Raw genomic sequence first — 27,812 nt, 5'->3', positions numbered from 1 at the left:
ACTTTGTGGAAGTTGGTTTCCTTAACTGCTGTTTCCAAGGTAAAAAAATGAAGCCAAAACGGAAGCCCTTTAAAGTGCTCAAAGAGATAAAATTACATAAATACAAGGCGAACTTTTTCAGCTGATGAAGATCATTTGATACACTCAACAGCCCCAGAACAGTTTCTAAATAAACCTTCCTGTGAGACTGCTTTCTTATCTAATTCTCTCATGTTTTAGTATCAACATCATCAAGAAAAAGTAGAATATTTACCTCACAGTGAAGAAGTCCTGTGAATCTTTACCTCAGCACTCAAAAAAGCATGTGTATCTGTTAGGACTTGTCTTAATAACAGTTCAACTTCAAGTACAATGTGTGCCACATAAAAACATGTTTAATTTCTGCTAACATAACAAGGGAGGGAGTCTACATATCTTTAAAAAAAAAAAAATCTCACATCTGTTTTTTTTAACAGGGAAACATGACAGAATTGTGCTTACTTGTGTTTCTAACATCACAACTTTAAAAACTTTCAACTATCTCCCTGATGCACAGACAGGTTCAATATTAGTCACAATATGAGTTCTTCTCAAAGCTGAAGGCACCTGTGTTTTTCCTCTTCTCAACTGTTCTTTCTGAATTTTGAAAACATTGACTGAATTTCTACAATAAACCTAAAGTAGAAAAATAAAGGGTTTGTCATCTGACTCTAATATAAGGTAGTGGAAATGTTGCTGTTCATTTGCAGTATTCCTGATTTCAGAGAGATGCTCTGACTGCCATCCTTCAAACGCTATCTGTTGTCCTGACGTCCAACAGACCGTCACAGCCAGCGGACCCTGGGTGCTTCTATACCGACATGAACTCTAGCTCCCTCTTCGCTGCGGTGCACTCTCCGTCAGATGTACCAACGGAGGAGTCTCAATCTCAGCAGCTCCAGAGCAGATGTTAGAGGTGTCCCCCATTACCATCACTGCTCCCAGGTCAGCTCCACAGGCAGATGTTGCTCATGGCCTGGCAGGTGGAGCTGGTCTCTGCAGGGGAGAGGTAGATCTTGCCACTGGGGCACACACACACCTCGTAAACAGCCTGCTCGTGGGAGGCCTGATTGGCCGAAGCTGTGTAGACGCCCAGCGGGAGAGTACCCAGCTGAATGATGTTGGCATCTAAAAGTATCTAGGAGGAAAGAAACATCAGAGACACGCTGGAAGTCATTCAAAAAACATCGCCAGAGGTGCCCTGTGGTGATGCATTACTAGCACGAACTGATAAATGACTCTGGTGCAATCACTAAATACAATGTGACAGGTGAAGTGAAATACAGCAGCACTCATCTGGTGAGTTAGGATAAGAAGTGAAGGAAGATCTTCATCTTTCTATTAAATATTTGCATTTGGAACATAAAATCGTCCATTTTTGGCAATGCTAGCGGCATTAGTCACTCGGTCCACCACTTTGGTCCAGGGAAGAATATCTCTATCTAACTGTTTGATGGATTCCAATGAAATCTCGTTTAGACATGCATGTCACCCTCAGTATGAATTGTAGAACAGCAGCAGCAAAACAAGCAGCAATGTAACAACACCATCAATTTAGATCTACTTAAAGTGTTTGTTTTTGCTACTGACAGGCTCAGATTATTATTCTGAGCGTCTGTTAACATAATGGCAAGGATCCCTACTTTTTTAAAGGCCTAGAAACAATTAAGTCCAGCCAACAGAGTGGTAATGTCAATTTGCTCAGGAAAAAGAGAGAGGCATTCTGGATCTCCTTTTTTAAAGGTTTTTTTTCCCCAGGAAGTATGAATAAGGACTTAATGAGTTTTTATAGTGGCTCCCATCTATGTAACTTTGTAGTGGCTCTCTTTTGATTTTCTAATTATATTGTTTTAAAATGTGTCTATCCTACATTAATATCTTTTTCATTGTATTTGGTTTTTATTTTAAAGTCATGTATTTTTTTATTAGTTGTTTTTTGTTGTTGTTGCTGTTTTTTTTTTTTTTATTGTAATTAAGGTGTTTTTTAACAGTGTGTCAAGCCAAATGGACATATTTTGGGCTTGGACTCCTGCTGTGCAGGCTCAGTGGCACCTTTTAAGGTATATGCCTTCCTAACTGGCTGAATTAAGGTTTTTTTTAACCAAACCAGAGTTGGTGATTGTTGGAACAGTGGAAAGACAAACCAAGAGTGTTTAATCTTGTCATGAAGTATTTTTTATTGAAACGTGTTATTTGCAAATTGTCTGCTACTCCACAATTACAGTGTGCAAAACATTTCTTCCATCTCACACACCAACCCTATGGACATAAAATACAAAATCAGAATATATAAAGACAGAACTAAAGAGAATACAAAAAAAGGGGGAGAGGAACTTTTCACTCCCAGCATAACTACTTATCCTCCTCACCTCTCCCTCTGTGGACTCCAGCTGTAGATCTTTTCGACCGCTGACCTTCAGTGGTCCCTTGGCAGCGCTCACTTCGACCCCTCTGGGAGCCTCCATGGTCAGGGTCCGTGTTGGAGACTCCAGCCTGTAAAGAAAGAAAAAAAAAGAGCACAAGCTCAAAGATTTAGTGCATGAACTCATCCATTATTTCTATTTATACTTTCAGGATGTTTGCAATACTAAAACTTTGCCTTTTGGTAGAATTTAAAAGCTGAGAATAGGAGATGTGTTCAAGGTTAAATTGATTGTTATTCAGCTCATAGTTAAGGAATATCCCTGTGTAATTACTTGTTTGGGGCAGGATGATGGAATTCAATCGTATTATTTGTTTCATAACAGACCCAAAGCAGCGAGGCATTTAGAGTCAAAATGTCTCACATCTGAAAAAACAAACCAGCTCATTGATATTTCTGCTTCACTCTTGCTGCATAAATATATGTCGGGTGTTAGTAATACCAACGACCAACTATTAAAGCTGCCGTTCATGTTTAAGTAGCTCCTCTCATTATTCTAATCCAGTATGGCTCCTAAACAGCCCATTATTGTATCAGCGGATTTTGACCTTCGGCAACACTGAGGCTAATGCAATTTGCATTTTCCTCCTGTGGACTATGTGTTTACACAGGGAAAGATAAGTGAGAGAGCCAATCAATGTGGAATTTGTTTTCATAACTCATAACCGTTTCAAATTGATTTCTTCCCCCCATCTTCCCTAAATCTGTTTTCAATGAATTTTAAATGGAAGACTTTAAGGAGCCGTCTTGAAATCGCTTAAATCTCCATACCCTCTGAAAGTGACACACATTTCGGATTATGCGCTATTGGAATAAGGGAAGAAAAAAAGAAAAGCAAATGAATTTCATCTGCATTTGAAAATCCTCTTTCACTTTAAATCAGCTTTCAGTAGATATAGTTTGGAGAGGATCTGTGAAATGTGCCTTTGACCTGGGACTGTCTGTGCCACAGACCTGTAGAAAAAAAAATCTTTTTTACTCGTCTGGTGCTCATTTTTCTTTTTTCTCTCTGTTCAAACTAACAGCAGATACGCTTTGAAACAACTTACATTATGATGACATCTGTTTTATATCTATTTTCTCGTTTGAGTTTTAACTCAATTTACACTACTTATTCTGTATTTTTGAATGCATTTGATTATTTGTTTTGGATAAGTGACAAAAAATTGTAAAAAATGATTGTAAAAAATAAACTGAATGTACATTTAAAGATGTACTATGCAGAATTTTCTTATTTAACTGTGTACAGACTCAAACAGAAGTTATTCATCTCAATCGTCACTTTTGACTTATGATAAGTGATGTGTATGCGCACAGCACTCAGAAGAGGTTGGGGCTTTATAAAAAAGCAGTAGCCAGGTGCCAGACCATAAAGCTGCAGGCATTCAAGAGACACAGCACAAAAAAACAACAACAACAAAAACCCCACAAGTACAGCAGGTCGAAACGCCAAATAAGAGTGAATCTAGGGTTAGCTTTTATTTTCGCCGGCAAGCACATCTAGAGTAACCAACAATCCTACTGGTATACCTTTATGTTTGCAATTACTTAAAAATCATACTCACTCCATCTCCCGTAGCAACACAACATACCATTTCTCCTCCTGAACCCAAGACATTCATTAGAGAGCCACAAGAATCTGTGTCAAAAGTGCTCCTCAGCTTGGTGCGTTTCAATAATTATTTCTGAAGCGTTCGCTGATTCTCCATGGCGAGGATAGACGAGTCATTAAAAGACCCATTTAAAACACTTTGCAATGAGCTATGCAGTATGAAGTTACTGATATGTGATGCATGTGTGTGATATTTTCACTCCATTCGAAGCAGTTCTATCATCACCCGCTACACACACACACACACACACACACACACACACACACACAGAACTCTAGCAATTCTGCCAGAAGACCAAGTGCTCAATTTTCAAGATTGCTTGTTTCAGACGCATTCTATAATAAAACATTAAATGAACTTTATTTAATTTAAAAAATCTCTTGGGTTCTATAATCCTTTCAGACACTTCTGTTTTCATGTACGAAGGGCTTATGGTCTAGTTTCTGATGCTCCAAAAGTAGAATGAGGTCCAATTTCACCTTACTGCTGACTGGTAAATATCACCATTAAAATTAATGTTAAATTAATGAGAAAATTTAAAGGTGCAGTATGCAACTGTGGGGAAAGATAGTTGACTGTTGAAGCTCATTCTCAGGTCATAAATTACGGAAGCTTTGGATTGGTGGTTTGGTCCGACTACCAGTCCAAGTTTGTTCATATTTGACGACCTTGGGTTGCTGGGGAGAGGGAGTACTTTGCAGCCTGCTGCTCCTGCAAAATCATGACCCGGTAACTCAAGATAATCCACAGAACTTGTGGATTAGTTTCATGTAGAAACTATTTTATTTCTATCGACAGAAAAAGGTGTGTTCGCATTTTGTGCAGAGTTGATTTAAGCTTCTGTCTGTGTGGTGATATGGTTGGAGGGTGTAGTTTGTTAGAAAGAAAACAGCTCCTACATGAAACTACTCACAATAAGGTCTGTGGATTATCTTGAGTAACAGGGTCATGATTACTGGAAAAAGACATTGCATTTGAGGTTTAAAACTGTATTCATTTTAGTAAAACAAAACACTATTATAAAACATAAAATCGCAACACTGAGGTGTATCAATATTGTCTTTCAGCCCTACTTTGCTGTGGCCATGTATGCCACCTAGCAGGAAATGTCTGCTGTTAGTTACCATTTGTTTGCTTGTTTGTTACCAGATGATGAAGACACATTTGTTCTGTCCACGCATGTCAAATGATAATTAACCAATAATGTGTGGGGCCACATATAGTATATTTTGAATAACAATCCAAGGGACATTTACAATCAGCCTGAGGGCCATAACTGGCCCCGGTGGGGCAGACTTTGGACACGTCTGCTTTAAAGCATTGAAATCAGCCAAGCAGCTCTGAGACTAATACATGAAGCTATATTCAGTTTTTGTCCAGAAACCTTCAGATTATGAGACCTGGTGATCAGGCTATCAGATAAAAAAAGATCCCTCCTCCTCGGTACTGACAAGCTCCTTGTACCCATAATGTTTCAGGGCTTCTGGCTCCATCCAGAAAACTCTTTTATGTAAAATCCTCACTACAGATAACCTATGTGATATTTTCAGTCATGATGGCTGTTTACGACAGACCAGCTCTTCTTGCCGCATTCAGGATGACCTTTACATCCACAAAAAGGTCACCATATCGCAGAGATATGGAGGAAAGAGCAGGACCAAATGGGCTGACGGCCACAGCTGGAGTCACAGTGGATGAGGTTAGTTTAAATATTGCATATCTACTCTGTTAGCTGAGGGGATTCCAAAGGTGAAAGTCAAGTTTATTTTTATATGCGAATATCACAAATGGCACCAAAGTACATAAACTTAAAAGGCCCAATCTTAAACCTTCTGACCATATAAGGTAATCTTCATTTTTAGTTTATTCTGTTTTACTCAATATTTTCATATCTTCTAATATACTATTTTAAAATTTAAAAAAGGTTTTAAAAAATCTAATAATGACATAATTGTTAGTTGCAGAGAAAATGGAGAGGACACACTAAAATGATTTTTAATTGTGACGTTGATAAGATGCTTTACCCCTGATGATCTTACAGGCCGTAATTATTGCATCACATAGAGTTTTGACAGAGCCTGAACCCTGTATAGCAATAATAGATGTCATTCTTACCGAGAGATGGAGGACTGAGAATGACAGTAAATAAGCCTCCATCAAAAACTTTAAACCAATTATTTCCACTGTATCTGTACGTAATGTTATCTGCCGTCCAAACATTTCTATCATGGCCATCACAATAGCAAAGAATGGCCATTTTTCTTTGCTGCAGTCAAAACTAGAAAAAAACAACTCCAGCTTCACGACATCTCAATCCCAACAAATTGGAGGGAAAAAAGTGACCAGAGCTAAGTGGGACCAAGAAGAGTTGTTCAGTTCTGCCTTTATCTTCTTAATGAACCTGTCACTCTTGTGTGGACACAGCTACTGCAGAGACTGTCCTGAAAGCTGCTCAGATCAGCTCGACAGGGGTACGCGGCTGGCCGCACTGCAAACAGACTTTAAACCGAAAGAGGAGGAGCGCTATGGTAGCAGAGAGTTGTAGAGAAAATGAAATGAAAAGCGATTTTGCTGCTCTCTGATACTGGGCCGAGAAATGCACCATGTGATGTCTGCACTGCAAAGCAGAGCCTTCAAATCCTGTCTGGTCTGCCTTTGCTTCTTAATGTCAGACTTGTCTCACTACAGATTCCCATGTGCTTTTTTAAGCAGCAGCTTGCAAAAAACTGCAAAAAAGTTTGTTCTTGACACGACTGAGACCTGGAGAGTTTTTGTCGCACTGATCAGACGTCCATTCACCATCTGTCCTCCATACATGTCAAGAGAATAGACTAAGTCTCTCTGAATGTGAACAAACTCGATGACAGAAGTATCACAGTGAAATGTTCAGAGCTACTACAAAAAAACAGCTTTACCAAGAAGAATATCACAGCTTTATAACACAGCTTCCCTGCCTATTCAGATGTATTTGGGCCATGTGCATCAGGAATCAGAGCAGCAGCCTCCAGACTGAGACGCAAAATGATCTGATTATATAATTGACAGAAATATTTTCATATTTAGGCCTGTAATTTGTGGTTGGAAGCTGGTACTATTATCAGACTTGAGTGGGCAGCGAGCTAGGGAGTCAAAACATGACTCCTCAGAGCCAAATTTCCAGCAATTGACTATCTTGATTTCTGTCCTCGAACTCAATGCCGGAGGGTATTTTGAGAGTGAAACCGAAAGAGGTCACTGTCAGGTGAAGGAGCTGATCAGAGCCCAACGAGAGCTATGACTAAAGGTAATGAAGCTGTGAGCTGAGAGCAGGACATGACAAACTGACATATCTCTCCTGCAGGACTATATCCACTTCATAACTGCGCTGCCCTTGTTTTAGAGACTTCAACATCAAGGCCTCGATGCTTGATAGCTCCTCAGCACAAGTGCAATTATTCACAAGTCACCATACACAAACATGTCTCCTAGTTTTTTGCCGTAGACAAAGAGGATGAACTAAGGAGTGAAAAAACAAAGTGAGTCACTGGGGACCAAACAACCATAAATCAATCAAACTGCTCAACTGTTAAGCTCCTGCAGTACTGCCTCTGCATTATAAGATGCACACTGCACTACAGCTTAAAGGATTAGTAGATTAATCGATTAGCCCATCAACAGGAAATTAACTGGCACAATTCTGATTAAGAATTAACCAATTAAGTCGTTTTTAAATCAAATAAAAAAAGCAAAGCAGTCCTAGAAAATCTCTGCTGGTTTTCCCTTTTTTTTTTCATTGTAAATGGCAATTTTTGGTGTTTTAGCCTGTTGGTTGAACAAAACATGACACAATCAAAAATTTGGATGTGCATTATTTACTATCACAGATTGTATAAATGAGGGACATAGCTACCAAACATAACCCATTGGTTTGTGGGCTCCTGTTTTGAAGCCATGAGTTGGGCGTTTTGGCCACTGCCATTTAATGATTTTGGAGCCAGAAGTGACCATAATTGGAGTCTGTGGAGGGTGAGGGGTGGATCTAACTGAGAAGCTAAGGACACTATCAGCAGGCAAGCTGTGACTCAAGCGGCCCCGCCCTTAAATATGCACAACTTATTAATAACAAGGTATTGAAAACCTCAACCCTTCTTCAGTTGTCTTGAAGGAGGAACTTGGCAAACAAGCAAAACTTCCTGTCTATAGTACATTTAATTCCAGATGGAGGCAAAATGTACCACACAAAGTGCAAGATAGAAGTTGCAGCCACACAGCAAAGCCAGCAATGGACCATAAAAATGAATCAAAGCCATTAAAACTAAGACTATGACCTCATAAAATAATAATTCAGATGAAGGATAAACCAATAAAAAAGAGTCAGTCAGACCTGACATAATTATTATTATTTGTTTTAAATTCAATTAAATTAAATTAAATAGTCAAAATAAGACAAATGGGAAGCAGAGCTTAAAATAATGTCTTCAATTTAACTTTATAAAATCATACTGTTGAAGCACTTCAAATGATATCATCTTTATTTCTGTTGTAAAGTTGGGCACATAAAGTTTGGGGGTCTATGAGGGTGGTTTCCTCTGTTTTGGAGCCAGCCTCAAGTGGTCATTTAATAAACTGCAGTTTCTGGCACTTTGTTGGCTTCATTTTTCAAGTTTGAATTACACTGTTTTGATTATCGAAAGGATTCTACACACTATTTGCTGCTACAAGAACAACAACTAACAACAACTGTATTTCATGCCACTGACATTGCTGTCTTCAAACACTAGAAACTTTATCCACATTCCATTTTGTATTCTATTCTATTTCTAATTCTAATCGAATGTAACTTTCTTACGTCCTCATTTTGAGTGTTTTTGTCTCAATACACTTTATAAAACACTACGTATACAAAAGACACGAACTCTATAGAACCATTTTTTAGTGTGTATAGTGTTCATAAAGAACATTTTATTTTTTCATGCGTCGTTTTGTGTATCTTTAATGTCATAATATACATGACATTACAATTGGTCAGAGTTATAGTCATACCATGCATACGCTCTTGTGCTTATCCTTTTGTACTGACATAGATCTCTCTGCAAAGGATCAATAAAGTTGATCTTTTCTTATGTTGTGCATACATTTTTGCTAACCGTAGACAAAAGTTCAGACCACAGTTAAAGGCCCTATAAGAGTAAAAAAGTCTTACGATTATTCAAAATAGTACCTCTAAATAATACTGTTTGGGGTGTCCAGTGGCTGAGTGGATAAAGCAGGCACCCCATGAATGGAGGCAGTGTCCTTGCCGCAGCGGCCACGGGGTCAAGTCCAGCTCACGGCCCTTTGCTGCATGTCATCCCCTCTCTCTCCCCCTTTCACGCTGTTTATATGTCCTATCTAAACTAATAAATTATAATGTTTGTTTACTGAACATTATGTATGTGTCAACTAGAAGAAAGCAAGCAGAAATTGAAAAAAAAAAACATTTAAAGTCCAATAATGAGAAAAGGGGTTACCCATACACCAAAAATCTGCTTTAGATACACTTCGGGCATTATTCTGAAATAAATGTGAAAACAAATTCAGGAAGCAAATGTAATTTGACAACTAAAATTATTTTTTAGACTGTTTTCATATTCCCCCCACTTATTTCAGAATGATTTTGGCATACAAAAACAAGCACGATGATGACAAATGAAGACAAACTTTGAGTGCCAGCATACACAGATAAAGCGCTCGGGGAGAAGAACAGGTGCTTCAAAGAAAAGGAAGATCTCAGGTGGATTTCTTTGATTTCGTATCCGCTCTGTTCTTCGCCCAGTTTACCGTTGGCTTGCAGAGACATAAAACACATCACAAAGAAAAAGATATTTCTTTAAAGAGGAAAAGATGGGCAGCATGGACGTGAGCCAAGCCATATCTTTATCATCCAGAGAGGTTTACTTACAGGTGGCGAGAAGTTTGAAAAGAGGGCTTAACTCATCTCACTTTCAGGGTGGGGGTGAGGCGGATAAAATATGGCCGAGAAGTTCCAGAGCCACAAATATAAACAATGCCAAAAAAAACATGCATATTCCGCTCTAATGATGGTGTTAGGTTTATAAGAAATATCAATGTTTGCTTTACAATAAATATAATAAAAGTCAGTAAATTTGTGTGATAACATGTCAGCGTATAAGGATTCTTATTTTAGTAAGAGAAAGTCTTTTCTGATATGCCATCTCTAAAATTTATAGTATGATGACATCAAATCAGATGATAAATTAGGTTTACATGTGCAATCAATCAACAGGCTATTCTGGCTCATAATATACTGTCTTGCTCCATAATGAGAAAGTGCCTGTTTTGGTGACATTAACAGGAACTAGATGTCACAGTGCAGATTTTCTGGTATATGATGGTGACTGGATGTTGAAATCATATCGTATTAATAGGAATATAGCTTAATCTGCTGGCAGAGTTAATGCATTGTGCTCTCTAAACATAAGCAGCCAGTGACAACTGGTGGAAAGAAAACTTATTTTTAATTAATCACAAACCAAAAAGGTTTGGACACAATGGCTGCAGTAAAAACATGATTCTTCAACTGTCAATGGTTTTCTCAATCAGTTTCTTACTATGAGCGATGGGGTTATGAAAGTATTTTTTATTTATTTTTTAACCTTTTTTTCTCATATGAACTCCAGACAACGTCTGGAGAATCAAGTCTGTCGTAGTTTCACACATGTAACACACAAAAGGAGATTGTACGTGTCAGGTTTTCACCTACTGAAAGTACTGGTTTCATTTAATAAAGAGATGGCACTGGGGTATAACGTACAGGAAGCGAAAATTTAAGTGTTTTGTATAGTTGTTTCATAATATGGTTAACAAGAATTCTATTGCCATTCCCTTGATTTTAAAAAAAAGGCTTATATTGGCATCTTCGTGTAAATGACCCCTCTTCCTCATCTGTGGATTATTTTATTTTTTTCTGGGTTTGTGCCAGTTGCATGTTAGTAGTGTTGTCTGTGTCTGTTGTCTCGATATATTTTGTAACTGTAACTTAATCTTTTGGCATGTTGAATGGAGCAAAGGTGAGTATAAGTAGGTTGCAGTTAAGTAGGGACAGTTATCAGTTCTGGGGTGGAGCAGTATTCATTGGTCGAGCAGAGTGCGTACAGGGACTGGGGTGAGCTCACATTCACAGATGATGGTTCAGAGTTCGGGTCGGGAGATGATGTATCGTCCTTTATTGTACTTTTGCATTTATGTATGTCACTGGTCCTTATGGCTGACTCTGTGTGACTGTTAATTCTGTGTTTTGTTTTACCTGGCCACAGAGCTGTAGTTGTGGATGAAACGGCAGTAAAAGTTTGCAAACCCCAGGAATCATTGAAGTTGTTCGTGGGAGTCAGGAACAGGCCAGGAGGTGACGGCAGAGACCTGGGGTCCATAAGCACGCTGCCATGAGCCATGATGTACCAGAGGACAACAGAGCATGTAAGGAGTTTGTAATGACCTTTATTTAATCTTTTGGCAGGTTGAATGGAGCAAAGGTGAGTATAATCAAGTTGCAGGTAAGTCGGGACAGTTATCAGTTCTGGGGTGGAGCAGAGTTCGGGTGGGGAGATGGTGAACGTGGAGGAGGCTCTGAAGACGGCCGGAAGAATGGCGATCTTTCTCGACAGAGCCGAAGCGGTAAAACACAACACAGCCACAGGCAAACAAGAACCAGGAAGTGCACAGGCAGAACTCTTGGTCGGAGACAGAGGCTGTTTGGTTTACCAGGACAGAGACGAGGAGAGGTGATCAAAGGCGAGGCGAGTCGAAACCAGGAAAACAGTCAGTCAACAGGCAACAAGGTCAGGCATGGAATAAGTGAGGCTGCTTAAATACTGGCTTGATATATAATTTTTTCTTTGTTTCAGCAGCATTTTTGGCTGAATATATACATTAACATGAGGCTGGTTCTACAGGATAGCCTGCATGTGTTTCTGTCAAAGCAGTTAAAATGTGAAATTCTTTGCACATACAACAACAATATTAAATAGTTTTACTGACATGCCATGGTAATAATGGTGGTTTGTGTACTTTGCCTACAGCCCAATTAGTGTATAAAGAGACACTAGCAATAAGGAAAAACAATAATATGAATATCAAAAATGTTTTTAGGCTTGAATTCATGTCATTAATGGCCCACGGGATTCTGTTTTTTTCCATTTTTCTTTTTTAATATAGCTGTATGAGAGAATATAAAAAATCTTTGACATGATGTTTGGAAAATAAATTGGGCTTAGAGCAAAGAAACATTTATTTAAAGCCCTTACAGTACAGTTTGTAAATCTGCTTGCTTGGAAATATTTCGGTAATTTGTTAGTGAAGGAAGCCAGTCATTTTGAAATATCCTTAAGAAATGTTTTTATAAATGCAATATGTATTAAATTAAAACCACACAAAGAGAATCAAACTGTAACAAGGCATAAATTGAATATCTTTGACCAAATATGAATTTAAAACTGAGCGAAATCTGAATCCCGTTGAAACAAACATCACGTTGGGGCTTTTATGCTTTAACTGTCTCCTGTTCGGTTTCCTCTCGTTAAGATTTTGACCACATTACAGATGGTCACCCCTGCGCTGAGCCTGTGTGTCTGTGTGTGTGTGTGTGTGTGTGTGTGTGTGTGTGTGTGTACGTGTGCTTGCTTTAAAGTGAACCTCATCAGTATTCCTCTCACTCTGGAGGAATTAGATGCCAGAACACTGCTTTTTCTGCCAACTTTGATCCCAGCCCTCCCTTCAGGACCAGTAAGGTGGACAACAAACCGCACTCGTTATAGCTCGTTAATGGACCGACACAGGGCTCGCAGCCTCGGGCGGAGTGCAGTGGGGATCACATGCTCCGAAGTGTATGAGTCTAACACGCATCTCAACCTTACCGACTTCCTCCATGCTCTCTCAGTGCTTTAATCAATTCCTGTCTGCTATGCAGAATAACTAACAAATTAGCTCACCCATCAGCTGTGAAATTAAAATAATGGTCAAATCTAGTTTTAAATTTGTGTGATAACGAGCCAACCAGTAGATGCTTGAGTTTACAAGAGGGTGCTTGAGAATAATTATACTGGTGAATAATGGCTCCTGCCACTTTTCTCTTTTTTTTTTTCCTCAGCTAAGGCATTGACTTTGAAATGCCGTGGAACATTTATCATCATTATTTAAAGATCATCATCTTAATTGAACAGGATATGAACATGTGACATTAAGCTTTAATGAATTTCTGTTAAGTCAATGAATATGAACTTACTTTAGGTCTTCAGAAGCCCTCGCCTGGATCAGGGGAGTTTCGACTGAATGTCCAAACACGGCGCCTTCTGAGCCTAGAAAATAAGACATACTTTTATAATTCAGAAAATGACAGCCAAGGATGTGTTTACTAAGGCTTATCGAACCTCAATGTTTGGCACCGACTGAAATGCGTCCATAGCACGGTATCAAACTGTCTTAGGGTGTTTTCACACCTAATCTGTTTGGTTCAGACAAACTCTGGAACATTTGGCCGTTTGGTTTGATTTGTTTAATCTTGTGTAAAACCTGTCAATCATTTCATGGTACCAACCAAAAAAACGGCACTGTGCGGGCTCTCGTTTCCTTTTCTCTCTGATCAGATATTGGAGGATTTTTCCAGTGTTAGACTGGATTTTACTTCTGTAAAGTTACACAGCTGCTTGTGTTTAGACAACATTTAATATTTAAGAAGTCTGACTTGTGTAAACTAAAAAAATACATTTTGTAGAAAGTAGTGTTTATATCAATCATAGTCAAATATTAAAAAAAAAAAAAACAAAACATTGTTTCCTGGAACTATTTAGAGGTTATGGGTTCTTTCTTAATTTTAAACTATACTCATCCCTAATGTTTACCATCTGTTCATTTTGGATTTACACTTCTTCTCATACGTTTACATATCCTGGCTGGATCTGTATAAAGAGTACCCTTCTTTAAAGAAACATGAGTGATTATACAAAACACATTACTATTAAACTTAATGGGATTCAAATGAAACTATAAGACACTGCCGAATAGTACAATCATTAAATCCAGTTTTGGTTTTTCAAAACTTTTCAGTAAAATTGGGATACCACTGGTCCAAAAAATTTGAAAATATCCTGATACCAGAAGAGGGGTGTGATCAGGGTGGAACAAAATAAAACTTTGAAACTGCTAAAATACAAATGCAAAAATAAATCCTGTATATTCCATTTCTGACCCCGAAAACTGAAAATGGTTCGTTTTTAATATTTCATCTTTAGATTTTGAAATGAAAATCAAATATATGTGTATTTTGTAAAATTCAAAGACCAAAAAGTGCACAAAAAAAGCACAAAACTAAGATGGATTAGCTGATCATCTACAGCAAAACCAGATCATTGTGATCCCGATTTAAATTATTTAACTGGACCCAGAAGATCTTATAATGAAAGTATCGCACATTTACCTGTGACAGTGAACTTTTCTGTTGTCATGATGATCTCCTCCTCATTTGCAGTGAACAGCAGTCTGCCTCCGTCTTTACTTCGTACCTCCAGCCTCTGGCACTGGGCCTCCACAGCCTCAGGTCCTACAGAGACACAGACATCCAGGTTATGGAGGCTCTGGCTGTCAACACAAAACTGCCATAAAACGGTCTTGATTAAACCTCAGTGAGGTGCTGGAAACTCAATTATTCTAAGACTTTGACGCTGATAATTCAAACTATTTATTTGTTTAGCTCTACTGCATCGTTCAATACTTTTAGAGCGCTTCCAGGACTAAACGTATATTTTAGTTTGATAATGAAAAAGCATTAAAGAACAGATTTCCACCTAAAAAGTATTATAGTCTTCATTCCTAACAATGATTTTCTTTTTATAAATGCTGCTGTCAAATAAAGGTTGCCTTATGGCTCTGCAAATCAGCTTTGGGAAACTGTGTTTGTGCATGTAAGACTATTAGCAATCTGAAATACTGTGTAGAGTGCTTGCTCTGCAAATGAAAGGCGCCCAACAAAGCTGGATCAGCCATGCTTTTACAATGGATGGAGACAAATCAGTAATCTGTTCCGCTGGTGAGGAATATTAATTCCTGTTCTCCAGACTTTGGTGTTTTTCCAGATGTGCATGCAGAAACTTTTAACGTCTCCCTTTCTCACTCCCTCCTCCACTCTCTTCCATTAATCCACGAGCTGCAGCGGCTGGGGAATTTAATTATTCTCGCCAAGTTTCATCTCATTTCAGACAAAATGCACTTTCTACAAAAGCAGGCACTAATTTTCTGAGGAAGGTCAAGCGTGACCAAAAAGTGTCATATCACCAGTCTTGTCAAATCAGCATCAACTCTCAACTTATGTTGGCTAAGATCAATAGCTATTAATGTTAATAAGCAGGTCATTTGCCTTCCAGTGGTCATTAATCATGTAAATGACTTTGGTAATTTGGACTGACTGATGGTTGAACTTGATGATAATAAGAAGAATCCATTGCCCTTTCAATAAGTGCATCAAAGGTTAGTGTCTGGAAGAAACTGCAGAGAGTCTTTTCTGAAGGTGCAGAGACGATTAAAGAGAACTTGAAGATGAATTGTTTTGCTAATCTTGATTAAAGTCATTAATAATATAAGACTGATCAGGCAATTTACAGTCAGGGTCAGCTTAATCTAAGATCACTTTTTTATAAATTGTACAGGGAGAGAGGAATAATGGCTGAACCTAAGTGTAAATTAACAGGTAACCCAATTATAATTATGTGATTCTTTTAACATTAAATGACACAAGGGCAACAAAAAAAAACAACAACACACATTTAAACTACCTTCAGGCAACGCCCAGACAGTGATGTCACAGCTGTCAAAGCCAAGTGGTGATTTATCATCTCGAATACAATGAATGTGTACAGTAGTCAGAACTGAAGACTCACCCACTGTGAGCTGACCGGTCAGCTGGCCTTGTTCGTTTCTGGCGTTCAGAGTTACATTCTTTTCTGACCCCAAGACCAGCAAGCTGTCCTAGGGGAAGTATGAATGGGGAGAGAGAGACCAGGAGACGGAGAGGGAAGGAAGAGAAAAGAAATATGGTATATAAGGATCTTAAATTTAGAAAAAGAGCAAAGTGAATTCTTGTCTTCTTTGTCATGAAGACGCTTACCATGATTCCTAACTTGGGACTTATTTTTTGTACTTTTAAGCATAATTTCTAATGATTTTGACAACACTGTTATCACTGAAGATATTAGTAAGATCAGGAAACATGTCACTAAAAAGTCCAACAGGTCACTGACACTGTCTATCTGATGTTGGTGCTGGATTTTTTTTTGATCAAAAACTGCTGCATGCAGTGTCTGAAAAAGATACCGATGAGAGCGGTGACAGAAACCAAAACCAAAACTATGAGCTGAAAAGCACCAAAAAACTACATAATCCTGAGGGGAACTGCAAAGTCAGGTAATCATTAATCACCACAAGTACCTTACATACAGACATTTGACCCATTGCTAATATTAAAAAAATAATAAATGCAGGTTTATTGGTAAAACACACTCACAAGTGATTGCACACCATGCAGCATCCCTTTTGTGGAGAACAATTTCCTTTTTGGGTGCTTGTTTCTCTTTTTTCCTCAAAGGTCAGCACTGTCAAGACAGTTTGCATTTGTCAGAGTTCAGTGAAGTTGCGTGAAGGCAGCAAAAGTTTATTTTTCCTCCACAAGCAGATCCACTACCTCCCAACCGCCTTATATCACACAATATTTAGTTCTTGTTCATAGTTTCTTTTTTTGTATTATTTGTGAATAAAACTGACATTTGTTAGCATTTAGTTATAGTCTCACGTTGGTGCTAATAGTTATGCACAATGCGGTCTAATAGATTTAGAGTTCATGCTCTCCCAAAAGAGACGTCAATTCAAGCAGATTATTTCAAGTTGGTGTAACTTTGCAGAGGTCATCTCGTTAATTTTCATTCCCTACTTGCTCCATCCAAATATAAATGCGCAACATGAACAGAAGTTCTCCAGGAAGCAGAGCATCATGGAGAAATTTGAGTTCTTGATTTGAAGCATCCCTTTTAAGAGTTTATAGGTCTTAAACTGTTTCCTGAGGGGCCATGACTGAGACGCCGTTGCGCTCAACACTTCTTTGGGATCACATAAAAGGCTTTTTAGTCACTGCGACCGTTGAGGAAGGTCAAGTGCAGATCAGAGTGAATGCACATAAATGGAGCCTGTTGTTGTAGGTGCAGTGGGCCCCGTCAGACTGAAAAATTACCATGGCTGCTGTAAGGCAAAGGATGCTTCCCTGCATACAATGAATAACATCACAGCCAAAAGCGAGAGCGCGGCACAGTGCTTCGATGAAATGGTTTAAAACAAAGTCACCTCATATGATGGCACTACCTTCCTGTGAGCGGGTGAGTGTAAAATAAAATGCAGACATTTAAAGCACAGATAAAGAGCACTGCTCGGGATTTAACTGTAATCCTAACCAAATATTTGCATGAATATGTTTGAATTTTAATTATTTCTAATTGTTGTGCTAGAAGCTAATTTGCATACTGAGCTGAACAAGTAAATATAATGAAGAAAAAATTTTTCACAAGTTAAAAAGGCATGCTTATTATGTCTTAATTTTCCTCATCCTGATATCAAACATTGCAGGCAGGCTCTTTCCATGCAGGGTACAGGCTGTTTTGCAATGTGTTTGCAGGCATACTTAATATTTTCCATATTAAAAAAGGGCCTTGTATTTCAATGTAATACTGTTAGCCAAATTAAATTGGTTCTAGCAAGCGTGGTTGGAAGGATGTTCAGCTCTCTGAGGCGCCGCTATTGCAGTCTGCTCCCGAAAAGCTTTGATTTCAAACTGAGAATTAAACATGTTGATGGCTTCAGCTCTCATTTGCCGACTCAGATTCACAACTGGTGCTCACAATTATCTTTGTCACGCATCTCCAATGCAAGTAGGTGAGACTCTGTGAGGGAGAAGTTTCACTCCAATAAAGACACACCTGCATCTGAGGCTATTTATAGATCAGTCAGGGTCCCCCGAGACGATAAGGAGAGCCAACAGTCTGAACAGCAGAGATTTGATTAACTGTATCTGGGCACTGTGTTGACTCATACCACATTGTTCCTCAGACTGAGGCAGAGAGTTAAATTCAAAGCTAAGATGCAATTTTGAGTTTTTTCTTGATTTCAAATTGCAATTATAGTGTCATACTAAAAAAACAAAAGCACTATCATATCAAGAGCCAATTATTTGGGCCATTTACTTCCAAACTCCTCTTTAAAAAAATGTGCATACATAACTGTTCAAACGTCATATTCCATGAATAATCATCATATAATAATATATCATAATTTGTATGAATGCTTCATATCTGAGAACAAGTTTTATGCATGTTTTAATGAAGCAACAGATTGTAACTGCTGACAAGTCCGACAGTTGTCAAATTTGACCTCTGTGGTGCCGTCACTAATGGGGCAGCAACGTTACAAGAAGCTCTAGCTGGGCACAGTCCCAGAAATTCAGTCAGAATTTTAAGACCCACATGTGCAAAAGATATTCTGCCTCCCTTTATGTCACCCTGCTGCTCCTGCATCAGTGGCCTTTAAAAAAAATACTTAACTGCTGGAAAGATGGTCTTTTCATGAAAGCTGGCCTTGTCAGACTCAAATACTCTTGAAACCAGTGCTACATGACCAGATAAAACAGAAGAAAAAGGGCTTTGATTTTGATTTTGCTCAAAAGGTAGAAAACCTACAACTACCAGAAAGCATTGCAAAGCACCAGACAAATAAATATCTCGCTAGTCGGAGACACAATGCAATATTGGCTATTTTAGCTGCGCCCCATTTACGTCAGAGGTAAAAGGTCGGAACTGGAAATGATGTCACACCAGAGTTGATCACTTTCCAGTACAACAAGCTGGAAAACCAAGACTTAACTAACAAAACCAGGTTAGCCATTGTTAGCAATACCAGTTCGCAACACATGACATTTTATTTTGCTAATAGAAACGCCACTGCATCATACTGTTTTAGTCAGACGCAGTAAGACAGAAGCACAAATAAACAGTATAATACTGCTGTTTTCAATACAACTGATACACATTACAGCATTATTGGATGTTCAGGTTGGGGTTTATGAGGTTCTTCCAACTTTCCAAAGTGGAAGTCTGACTTAAGGCAGCATTCAGGTTTAAATTTCCAACTTGGAACTCCCCAGTACAAATGAAATGTACCATTTGACACAGGAAACAACATGGCAGTCTGTTGGGAATAAACAATTAAAATTTTTCAGTTAAACGGTGAGCTAAAATATGTTTTCGAAGACATCTGAGGTGAGAAACAGGAGACACAGTAACAGAACTTTTGTTTATATCTAGTTAGCACTGTCTAGTTTTGTCTGGGTTTAAGAGAGAGCGAAAGTGGTAGGTCTTTCTCTTGGTCCACTTCAATACTCGTTTAGTTGATGGTTTTGGGCATACTAAAATGCAGAGTTAGACTCTGTAGTCGGAGCAACAGCCCAAGAGCCAGAAAAATAAATTTCAGCTGAGAAATGAGCAAAGAGGTCTGACCCCTGGCAAGATGGTTACCACATTTACACACATACCCACATTGTTATGATTCAAAGCTGGTATTGAAAGCTGCCAAGTACTCCTTTGACCATGTGCAATCAAAGGCCAAGGCTGCAGATGATTTTTCTCTCCATACATGTTCAAGCAGAGCGGAGGAACTAATCAGTGAAATCATTCCTGTAGTTCTTACTGTAAATAAAATACTTGCTTCTCAATGGTCTGTGATTGAAATTCACTGGGATACAAAAATTTACAAAACACTCATGAAAAAGCAAATCTGAGTGGACTGACCCACCTCTGCTAAAAATATATCTGCTCATCAAATCAAATTTGACCTCGGTTGTCCTTAACCAGCAGCAGACATTATTACCCTAATGCATATGCAAAACAGAAGCTAGACCAAGGCAAATCACTAAACCCGACCTGTCTCCTTTGTGTATGCCTTTTAAGTGTTTGCAGAAAATCCAAATAATGCATTAGCGAGTTAAGACAAAACATGACTTTTGCAAAATAAAATACTGCATACTGAATGATTTATTTTTCATTTGACTCCTGACCAAAACAGAGGCAGCATCTGTGCGGATTCACAATTTATACACTTTGTAGATTACAACATGTAAAATTTTCTGTGATAATCAAAATTTTCAAAGTGGGAAGCTTCAGGAAGAAGGAGAAATGAAAAACTGAACCACAGTAGTGTAGTAACATATTCAGTTGGATAAAAGTGGAAAATGCAAATTTTCTACAGCTTCCGAAGCTAAGAATTTTAAAGTCTAACCAACAAGCAGCCATTACACAAGCGTTGCCAGAAACCAACATGTTCTGCCAACAGCCACTGCAGCCATACTAAAAGCTCACAGGCAACATATTTGTCTTTGAACAAGCATTACTTGATCCAGCCTGTTTCAAGTGTATGTGTGAGGAAAGTGAAAGCGGGAAGAAATGCCTGCTCAAACATTTGGTTTCACACACACTTGAAACCATGAATGCAATATTCTTCTGGCAGGTGGCAAGAGTGACACAGATTTCACGAAGTATGAAATTACAGCTGCTTTGTTGCTTTCAGCCGGGTGAAATTTCACGTGTCAAACTGATTTCTCATGCCTAAAATTATAGCAGTTAGAAATTATAGCTAGAGCCGTTGTGTGGCAATCATGTGCTTGAAATTTCAAGTGTAAACTGGATTTCAAACATTTGATATTACGGTCATTCTGTCAAATCTTTTTCATGGTCCTTATATTGTCTTCTTTTGGCAACAAGAAGTTGTGTGTGAGCTGTGCAAAAGCTAATAGACGGACAGATGGACGAACGGACAGATAGATAAGCAGACATTCATGGGGAGAAGCCCCCAGGGTGTGGAAATAATGCACAAAATATTCCATTCCTCCATCTGCCTGTCCGATTTGACAGACAGCTCATCACAGGTGAAGCTGAAGGCTGATGCAAAAAGAAGTTAGCATTAGTTATATTAAAACGCTCATAATATTGAGTGTCTGTAGTCCAATGTGCACTTGAACCTTCGAGCAGGAGTGCCACACAATACCCACAATGTCAGATATGAAAGCAACAATGGGGCTCTAATCTTTAAGTGTTTGAATCAACTCTGCACTTGAAATTTCACCTGCCACAGGCACACCAAATCAGAAGTTTGGAGAGGCAGTTGTTACCGCCTGGGTTCACACACTGCGGAGCATAGCAGGCAGGAAATGTGAAGCATTAACACTAAAGCACTGGAGCCTGAACTTTGCCAAAACAAAGAAAAGAAAGCATTTAACTACATAGCCTGCTAACTTATTTACTTATTGTACAGTATAATTTACTCAGTTTTTGTCTATATTTTTAGATATTTACTGTGTGTGCATGACATGGGTGCCAAACTGCTGCGTAATTGCAGCCGTACACTTAACAGTTGAATTGAATTAAAATTCCTCAATATCAACGCAAAATTGTTGTGTAATACAGAATATAACAGCACATGGCCTGAGAGTATCTGTAAAACTCAAACATTTGTTGTTCTGTATGTGCTTTGTGTTTTTTTATCTTGGCAGGGATTGCAACCGATGGAAACCGTTTGTGCAAAGTTAGCAGCTCGCATTTCACAACATGCAACTGAGAGCGCTGATTCAAGGGGCTACTTAGCCTGTAATTGGCTGCCAGCTATCACAGTTTCTGCCAAAAACACTGAGGGAGCTATTTCCACTTGGTATTCACAGATTACAGCTTCAGTCATTGCTGAAGATTCAAAGCACTGATTGATCCAGGAGTAAAACTAAAGCTACTTTGAGTTCAGCCTCAATAGCAGCTTGGACTCTGGGAACATAAAAAATAAATAAATCATACTATATTTAACTTCTGTGGTGCACTACAGAGTTCACTGCTGTTTGTGGTAATGGCTTATTGATCAGTGGTGGTTATCTGACTCAAGAACAGCATTGTGCACTGTGGTGTAAACTCATTGGATAACCATAATCCCCTCTCTCGCAGTGCTTGACATATTTCCTCAGGTGAGAAATATCGAGTGACCCACAGAGATTTTTGTCCAACAAATATCTCTGGTGCCAGTAGATAAGGAGCCAACAGCACAGCCTGTCTGTAAAACAAGACAGTAAAAATGTCTGCAGGTGGTATTGCACCGGGGAATGAAATATTGGCTTTGTCCAGTGTTCGTGTCGGGCGTCTGCTGTGGCCTTGAGGTGTTTGCTATTGCTAAACACGCGACTGTTATATTTAAATCAACACTTAGCTCCAACTAGAAGATCAAAGAGCAAGAGAAGGCAATTCCAAGTTGTTTCTCAATCTGCTGTGGCAAATTGTGCCCACTATCGAGCCACTTCTTCCATCGACGTCCCTCAAAAATCAAATTTACATGGAACCCCAGCTTCCAGTGCTTGAAATTGCTTTCTGCACCATGCCTAATCACTGAAAAAGGGGATGATCCAACTGAGCGTCTGCGATTCGTGTGGGAGAAGGAAATTTGGATCAACTTTGCACTGGAGCTGTGTTGGTTAATCTACTAAACATCAAAGAGGAGAAAGGGGAGGGAGGAAGTGGAAGAGGGGAATTTATCGCGTGGGCTTGATTGGAAATCCAGCAGGGGACTCTGGTCCCTCTGTAATCGGCTGTAATCTCCTGTAGGGTTGTATGTGGCCTGAGAGGAGCTGAGAGGCAGCCTATTACCCATCTCCTGCCGATGGGAGGCCCTGATAGTGTACTGTTGGAAGATGACAGGAAATGAGGATGAGGAGGAGCACAGGACACAGAAAGAGAAAGAGAGTAATCTCTCCTATCCTGGCACAAATATAAGGTAACATCAAAGTAGCGTCAAGTAAGAACTCAGAGAGAAGAAGGCCTTTGTTGCTTTCATGAATTAAGTATAACTACCTCAACATTGTGAGATCAATACCAGCTTTTCTGCAGCTTTGGAAGATCTTTCCATGCAAGAGACTTTCACATGCCTCTGTCAATGGTAGTTATTCCTAGTTTATCAGTGCTGCAAAGTACTGATCTACAGCAGTGATACTCAACTTAACGCCCACAGGCCAAATCTGGCCCCCCAGAGGGTGCCAGGTGGCCCCGAAACAATTTTCTAATTCACAATAAAAAATAAAATGATTCACAATGGAAACTGTTTATGTACTTTTAGTACACATAAGGTGCCAGAATGACTAAAAACTGCATCAAAATAGAGCTTGTTGGGGTTTCCGGTGGCTAGAGCAGTCACTCCATGTACATAGATTGTGTCTCTGGTCTTTCCTATATATTAAAGGCATAAAAGCCCAAGTGCAAGTGGAGGATCCCTTGCACCACCTGACAAAGGTCCTAACTAAGCCCCAATTGTCCAGAAATCCTAGAAATGTTTTGAAAACCTAGAAATGTCATGAAATCCAAATATATTCTTTAAACATAGAAACATCTATGTTTAAAGCCTATCCCTAACCCTAACCCTGAACCTCCTAAAATCTTGGAAATGTCCTCAAATCCTAGAAATGTCCTAAAATTCTAGGAATGTCCTAAAATCCAAGAAACATCCTAAACTTCTGGAAGTGCCATAAAATCCTAGAAATGTTGTCAAATCCTATAAACATGTATGGAGCTTCCGCGTCTGGCCCCTGGCCTTGTCATTTTGCACAAGTGCCCCCGCCAGCAAAGCAAAGTTGAGTATCCCTATTTTACAGGCAAGTTGTAGTTATAGATAAGAACAAAGGGAGCAACTTACCCTTCTGGACTGGATCTCGTTCACGTAAAGAGGCCGGAGAAACTCGGAGATTCCCTCCAGGCGAATCCCGTCTTGCTTCAAATGAAGGTTTCCCATTCCATCCTGAAACATAAATCACAATTATCAGTGATTTTGTACTGAGCGGCGCTGAGTTTTCCTGATTTGATTTAAAGGACTTTAACTTCTCAAATGCATAAAACATTGGACCCTGCTGTCACTGAACTACATTAGGAAGAGCAGGAGCGGCTGCCTGCCAGACGGGCTGGTGGACGGGCAGCTGCGTTGAGTGACAGCGAAGAAGTAGGACATGACATCGAGGTGACAATGCCACAGACACTCGGTGGTGTCGGGGTGACAGGCTGCATGCAGTGGGAGGCTGACTGAGGAGAACCGGGCTAATGTGGCAGCTGTGGATGTGAATGTTGAGAAGATTCATGCAAATGACAAAAGAATCAGATTTAAGCTCATGCAGATTTACAGTAGTTGGCTACATAGTGATATTTTAATGATTATCATTACCAGTGCTGCTGGTAGTAGAGGTAGTTGTTGTAGTAGTAATATTTTCTTTTTTAGAAGTGTTTTTCACAGTGAAAAACAGAATAGTATTAAAAGTACTTGGGTTGCAGCTATACGAGATTTTTACATTACGATAACTGTTTAAAAACATATCGCAGTTTCTCAGTATGACATTATACAGTATCAATCATTATTAGTGTCATAATAATCAGTCACAATGACCCTTAACCCTTTGAACTCTGGTCTGCCGGTGCCTGCGTTGGTATTTTTACTTACTGTGATGCCATTTCTTAGAGATGTTTCATATATAAAGTTATGCCTGTCAATAAACCATTAAAACTCAAAAAAAAATATTAAAATGCTGTCAGATAAAATAAGGAAATGGGACATGTTTTTTCAGCAGATTACAAAATGTGTGTAAAAAGTTCCTAAAATAAATGTGAGATTCTCAGTCTTGATAGTCTCAGTTTTCGACTATCAAATTAATTAAACTAATTTAATAATTGATTTATCGGGTTGAGTAATTTTTTTTGGGTTGTGGACAAGACAAGATATTTTAGAACATAATCTTGGGTTTTGGGACATTTTTCACCATTTTCTGACAGACCAAACAACTTAACGACTAATTGAGAAAATACAACAAATAAATCAACAATGAAAAGAATCACTAATTGCAGCCCCACCTGAAAAGCAGTGCGCAAAAATATAAAAGGACTAGGAAATTATCCCCTAGGTAAAAATCAGGGCTGAGGCTACCTTTATCAGGCTGGGTATCGGCTGAACACAAACAATCCACATTAAATACTGTTTTCACTGTCATTATGAAACTCTGTTTCTAAAGTCAGTTGCTGTCATTCAGTCACAGCAGGCTGCAGACTATGTTTTGTGGTGGCACAGCAAACCCTACACTCGTATTATCCAACAAAACATGATCCCAGAGACATTTTAATTTTGGGGAAAAGGGAAATGATATAAGATCAGTACTTGGTATCAGCAGTTAGTTTGAGAAAACATCTGACTGGTACATCCTATGCATCAAAGTCCTGGCTAAATAAGCATTGCAGAAACCTGCCTTAAAAATATATTTATTTCCTTATCAATTATTTATGAATGTGGACTGCACTTTAAGATTTTTGGACATGTATTTCCTGCTGCCTGCTGGTTTTCGTTTATTTCTGTGTGGTGTGAGGATCACTTTGCTCTTGAAAGTTGTGTATCCATCACCATGAGCTTCAAGTCTGTGTTGATTTTTATTAAAGATTTATTGCAGCCTGTTAATTGCAGTTTAAGTGCATATTGATTTTAAAAGTCTGCAGTGTATTACCTCAAATAATTACAATGTAACTTTGACAAAAGGTTAATGCAGACCTAGTGTTCACTGTGATGAATTCCACAACTTATGCAAGTTTTAAAGAGTCTGCTCCTTTTTTTTTTTTTTTTGATCGTGAAGACATGACGAGCGGTTCAGGTGCTATATAGCACTGCTGCCACACAAAGAACTTTTTAAGCCCCTATATGGTACTTTAGAGGTTCTGTGCTGGTTTTTTAGTTTACTGGGGGAAAAACACTACAATAAAATAGCCTACAAACAAACATGTATTTTAAGAGATAGCAGCTCTTTAAATAGCGGCTCTCAACCTTTTGCCCCAACGTGCACAAAAACTTTAAATTTGAAAAAGTAAAGTAATCACTTTCGGTACCTGTTAAGCACCATGTTCATTTAGAATGCAGGCAGCGGCTGCCTGAATAGTACGAAAAACTGTAAAACAAATTTTGTAAAACACAGCAGCATGGTTTGAAAAATGGTTAGGTGTAATAAGTGACTGCAAGGCAATGGGCTAACATCTTCTGGTCTTGCATACACAAAACACATGGGCCAGAAAGAGAAGAGAAAAACAAACAATCAATCAAACAAAAACAATATCCCAAATTAACTGTTAACATGATGAACGACTAAATATCTAAAGAATATCTCAATAAAGCACTTTTTTCCTCTTCTCCTTGGCTTTCCCCAGATAACTGACTTTTAACAGCCATCTCAGTCTTTGTGCATCTTCCTTATTAACAAAATCCATATCTATGTTTGTCATGCTAAACAAAGCATGTGCAGTTCACAATGAAAAGAACAGTAAAACTAAATGGAATTAATTTTCCATATTGTTTAGACAGCACATTGAACAGATCCACTTTTCTTCTTCTAGATTAAAATATCCAGTTTCAACAGTCAAATAAATAAAATACCAAAACTCAAATGAGTACAATAAAATCTTTGTTTTTTAGAATGGTTATATACAATGTAACTCTAATTTATACAAAAATTACTGCTTTACATTAAGGTGAGCTAGTTCCAGCGTCCTGAAACTGTCCAGTGCAGGCTCACTGTCAAACAGGCTGACTGTTTGCATCATGACTGACTCATATTAACAAAATATGTTTCAATTGTGTTTTTTTCACAAGTCAAAATGTCTGGCATTAAAAAGGGTCTTTAACCATTTAAGATCCCATTAAATTTAAAAACGTTTTTTAGTTAGGGACTGCGACTAAAAAGTCAGACCAAAAAAGCAATAACAACTTTTCCAATCATTTCAGCTTGTCCTTAACTCAACAGGTGACTGCCTTTTGGTTTAAATTTTAGATTGATTCCTTGAGGTCCTGATTCAACAAGAAATTAACCACATTCACATTCAATAAAATGAAGCACGATTCTGAAACTTCACTGCATATTTTTCACCACACATTAATGCTGTTCAGGACCATTTGGGTGTAGACAGCTCAGTAGAAATTGGACAGGGTTATGCCTTGCCACACCACAATGAACAAAGTGAAGGCTGATGGCAGCTTTGTGAGGATGTGAGTAAGTGGGTGGGCCCTGAGGGATGCGCTGAAGGAGTCCATAGTGCTAGCAGCACAAATGGACAGAGATAGTGAATTATAGGGGCGGAGTACAGCAAAGAGAGCTTTTTCATACGTGGTAGAGAGCCAGGATTGGGGACAGACAAGAGGACAAAGTCAGAGGAGCGGAGGAGGTGTGTGTGGAGTGTGGAGTTATTTGTACTGTAAGTCAGCAGCCAGAAGTTAAAGTCACTCCTGTGCTGACGCTGAGGTGATGTGGTGGGTGTGACGAGTTCAGTACAAGCTGCAGTCAGTCAGACGAGTAGGTGGGAGGCAGGACAAACAGGAGGGCGGCACAACAGTCCGGTCGTGATGTGCTGAAGGCCTGGATGAGTTCCTCAGTATGAGTGAAAAAACACAGATAAAGGCGATGTACCCGAAGTGGAAAAACCACAACTGCAACCACAACTTTTGATTTGTGAGATTTAAAAGTGTAGAGCTAACAACACTCAAGGTCACCCTGCTGTCCTCAAGAAGCAGACTGAAGTTGTTTGGTGAATGACGTGGATGTGCCTTGTCAAAGTTGAGCTTTACAGGGTTATTGTAAACTATGTTTTGATCCAGTGCACATGATG

General features: G+C 38.9%; 1 protein-coding gene across 2 annotated transcripts in view; it reads right to left on the bottom strand.

Annotated features, from left to right (window-relative positions):
- Positions 1–815: 815 nt before the first annotated feature.
- The window catches only part of LOC121962163 (zeta-sarcoglycan-like), a 41,451-nt gene continuing 14,454 nt past the window's right edge, over positions 816–27,812 (bottom strand). Inside the window, exons 3-8 of one of the 2 annotated variants that reach the window (XM_042512366.1) lie at positions 23,830–23,931; positions 15,960–16,047; positions 14,504–14,626; positions 13,313–13,385; positions 2,388–2,511; positions 816–1,156 (exon numbers count right to left, since the gene is read on the bottom strand). In XM_042512366.1, the coding sequence (XP_042368300.1) occupies positions 965–1,156; positions 2,388–2,511; positions 13,313–13,385; positions 14,504–14,626; positions 15,960–16,047; positions 23,830–23,931 (702 nt within the window). In that variant the 3' untranslated portion in view covers positions 816–964. Of the gene's footprint in view, positions 1,157–2,387; positions 2,512–11,531; positions 11,781–13,312; positions 13,386–14,503; positions 14,627–15,959; positions 16,048–23,829; positions 23,932–27,812 lie in introns of those variants that run through there. The other variant, XM_042512367.1, reaches the window with a different exon arrangement.

The sequence above is a fragment of the Plectropomus leopardus genome, chromosome 23 (genome assembly GCF_008729295.1).
Source record: "Plectropomus leopardus isolate mb chromosome 23, YSFRI_Pleo_2.0, whole genome shotgun sequence".
Taxonomy (NCBI): Eukaryota; Metazoa; Chordata; class Actinopteri; order Perciformes; family Serranidae; genus Plectropomus; species Plectropomus leopardus.
This window is presented reverse-complemented; position numbering and strand designations above follow the sequence as displayed.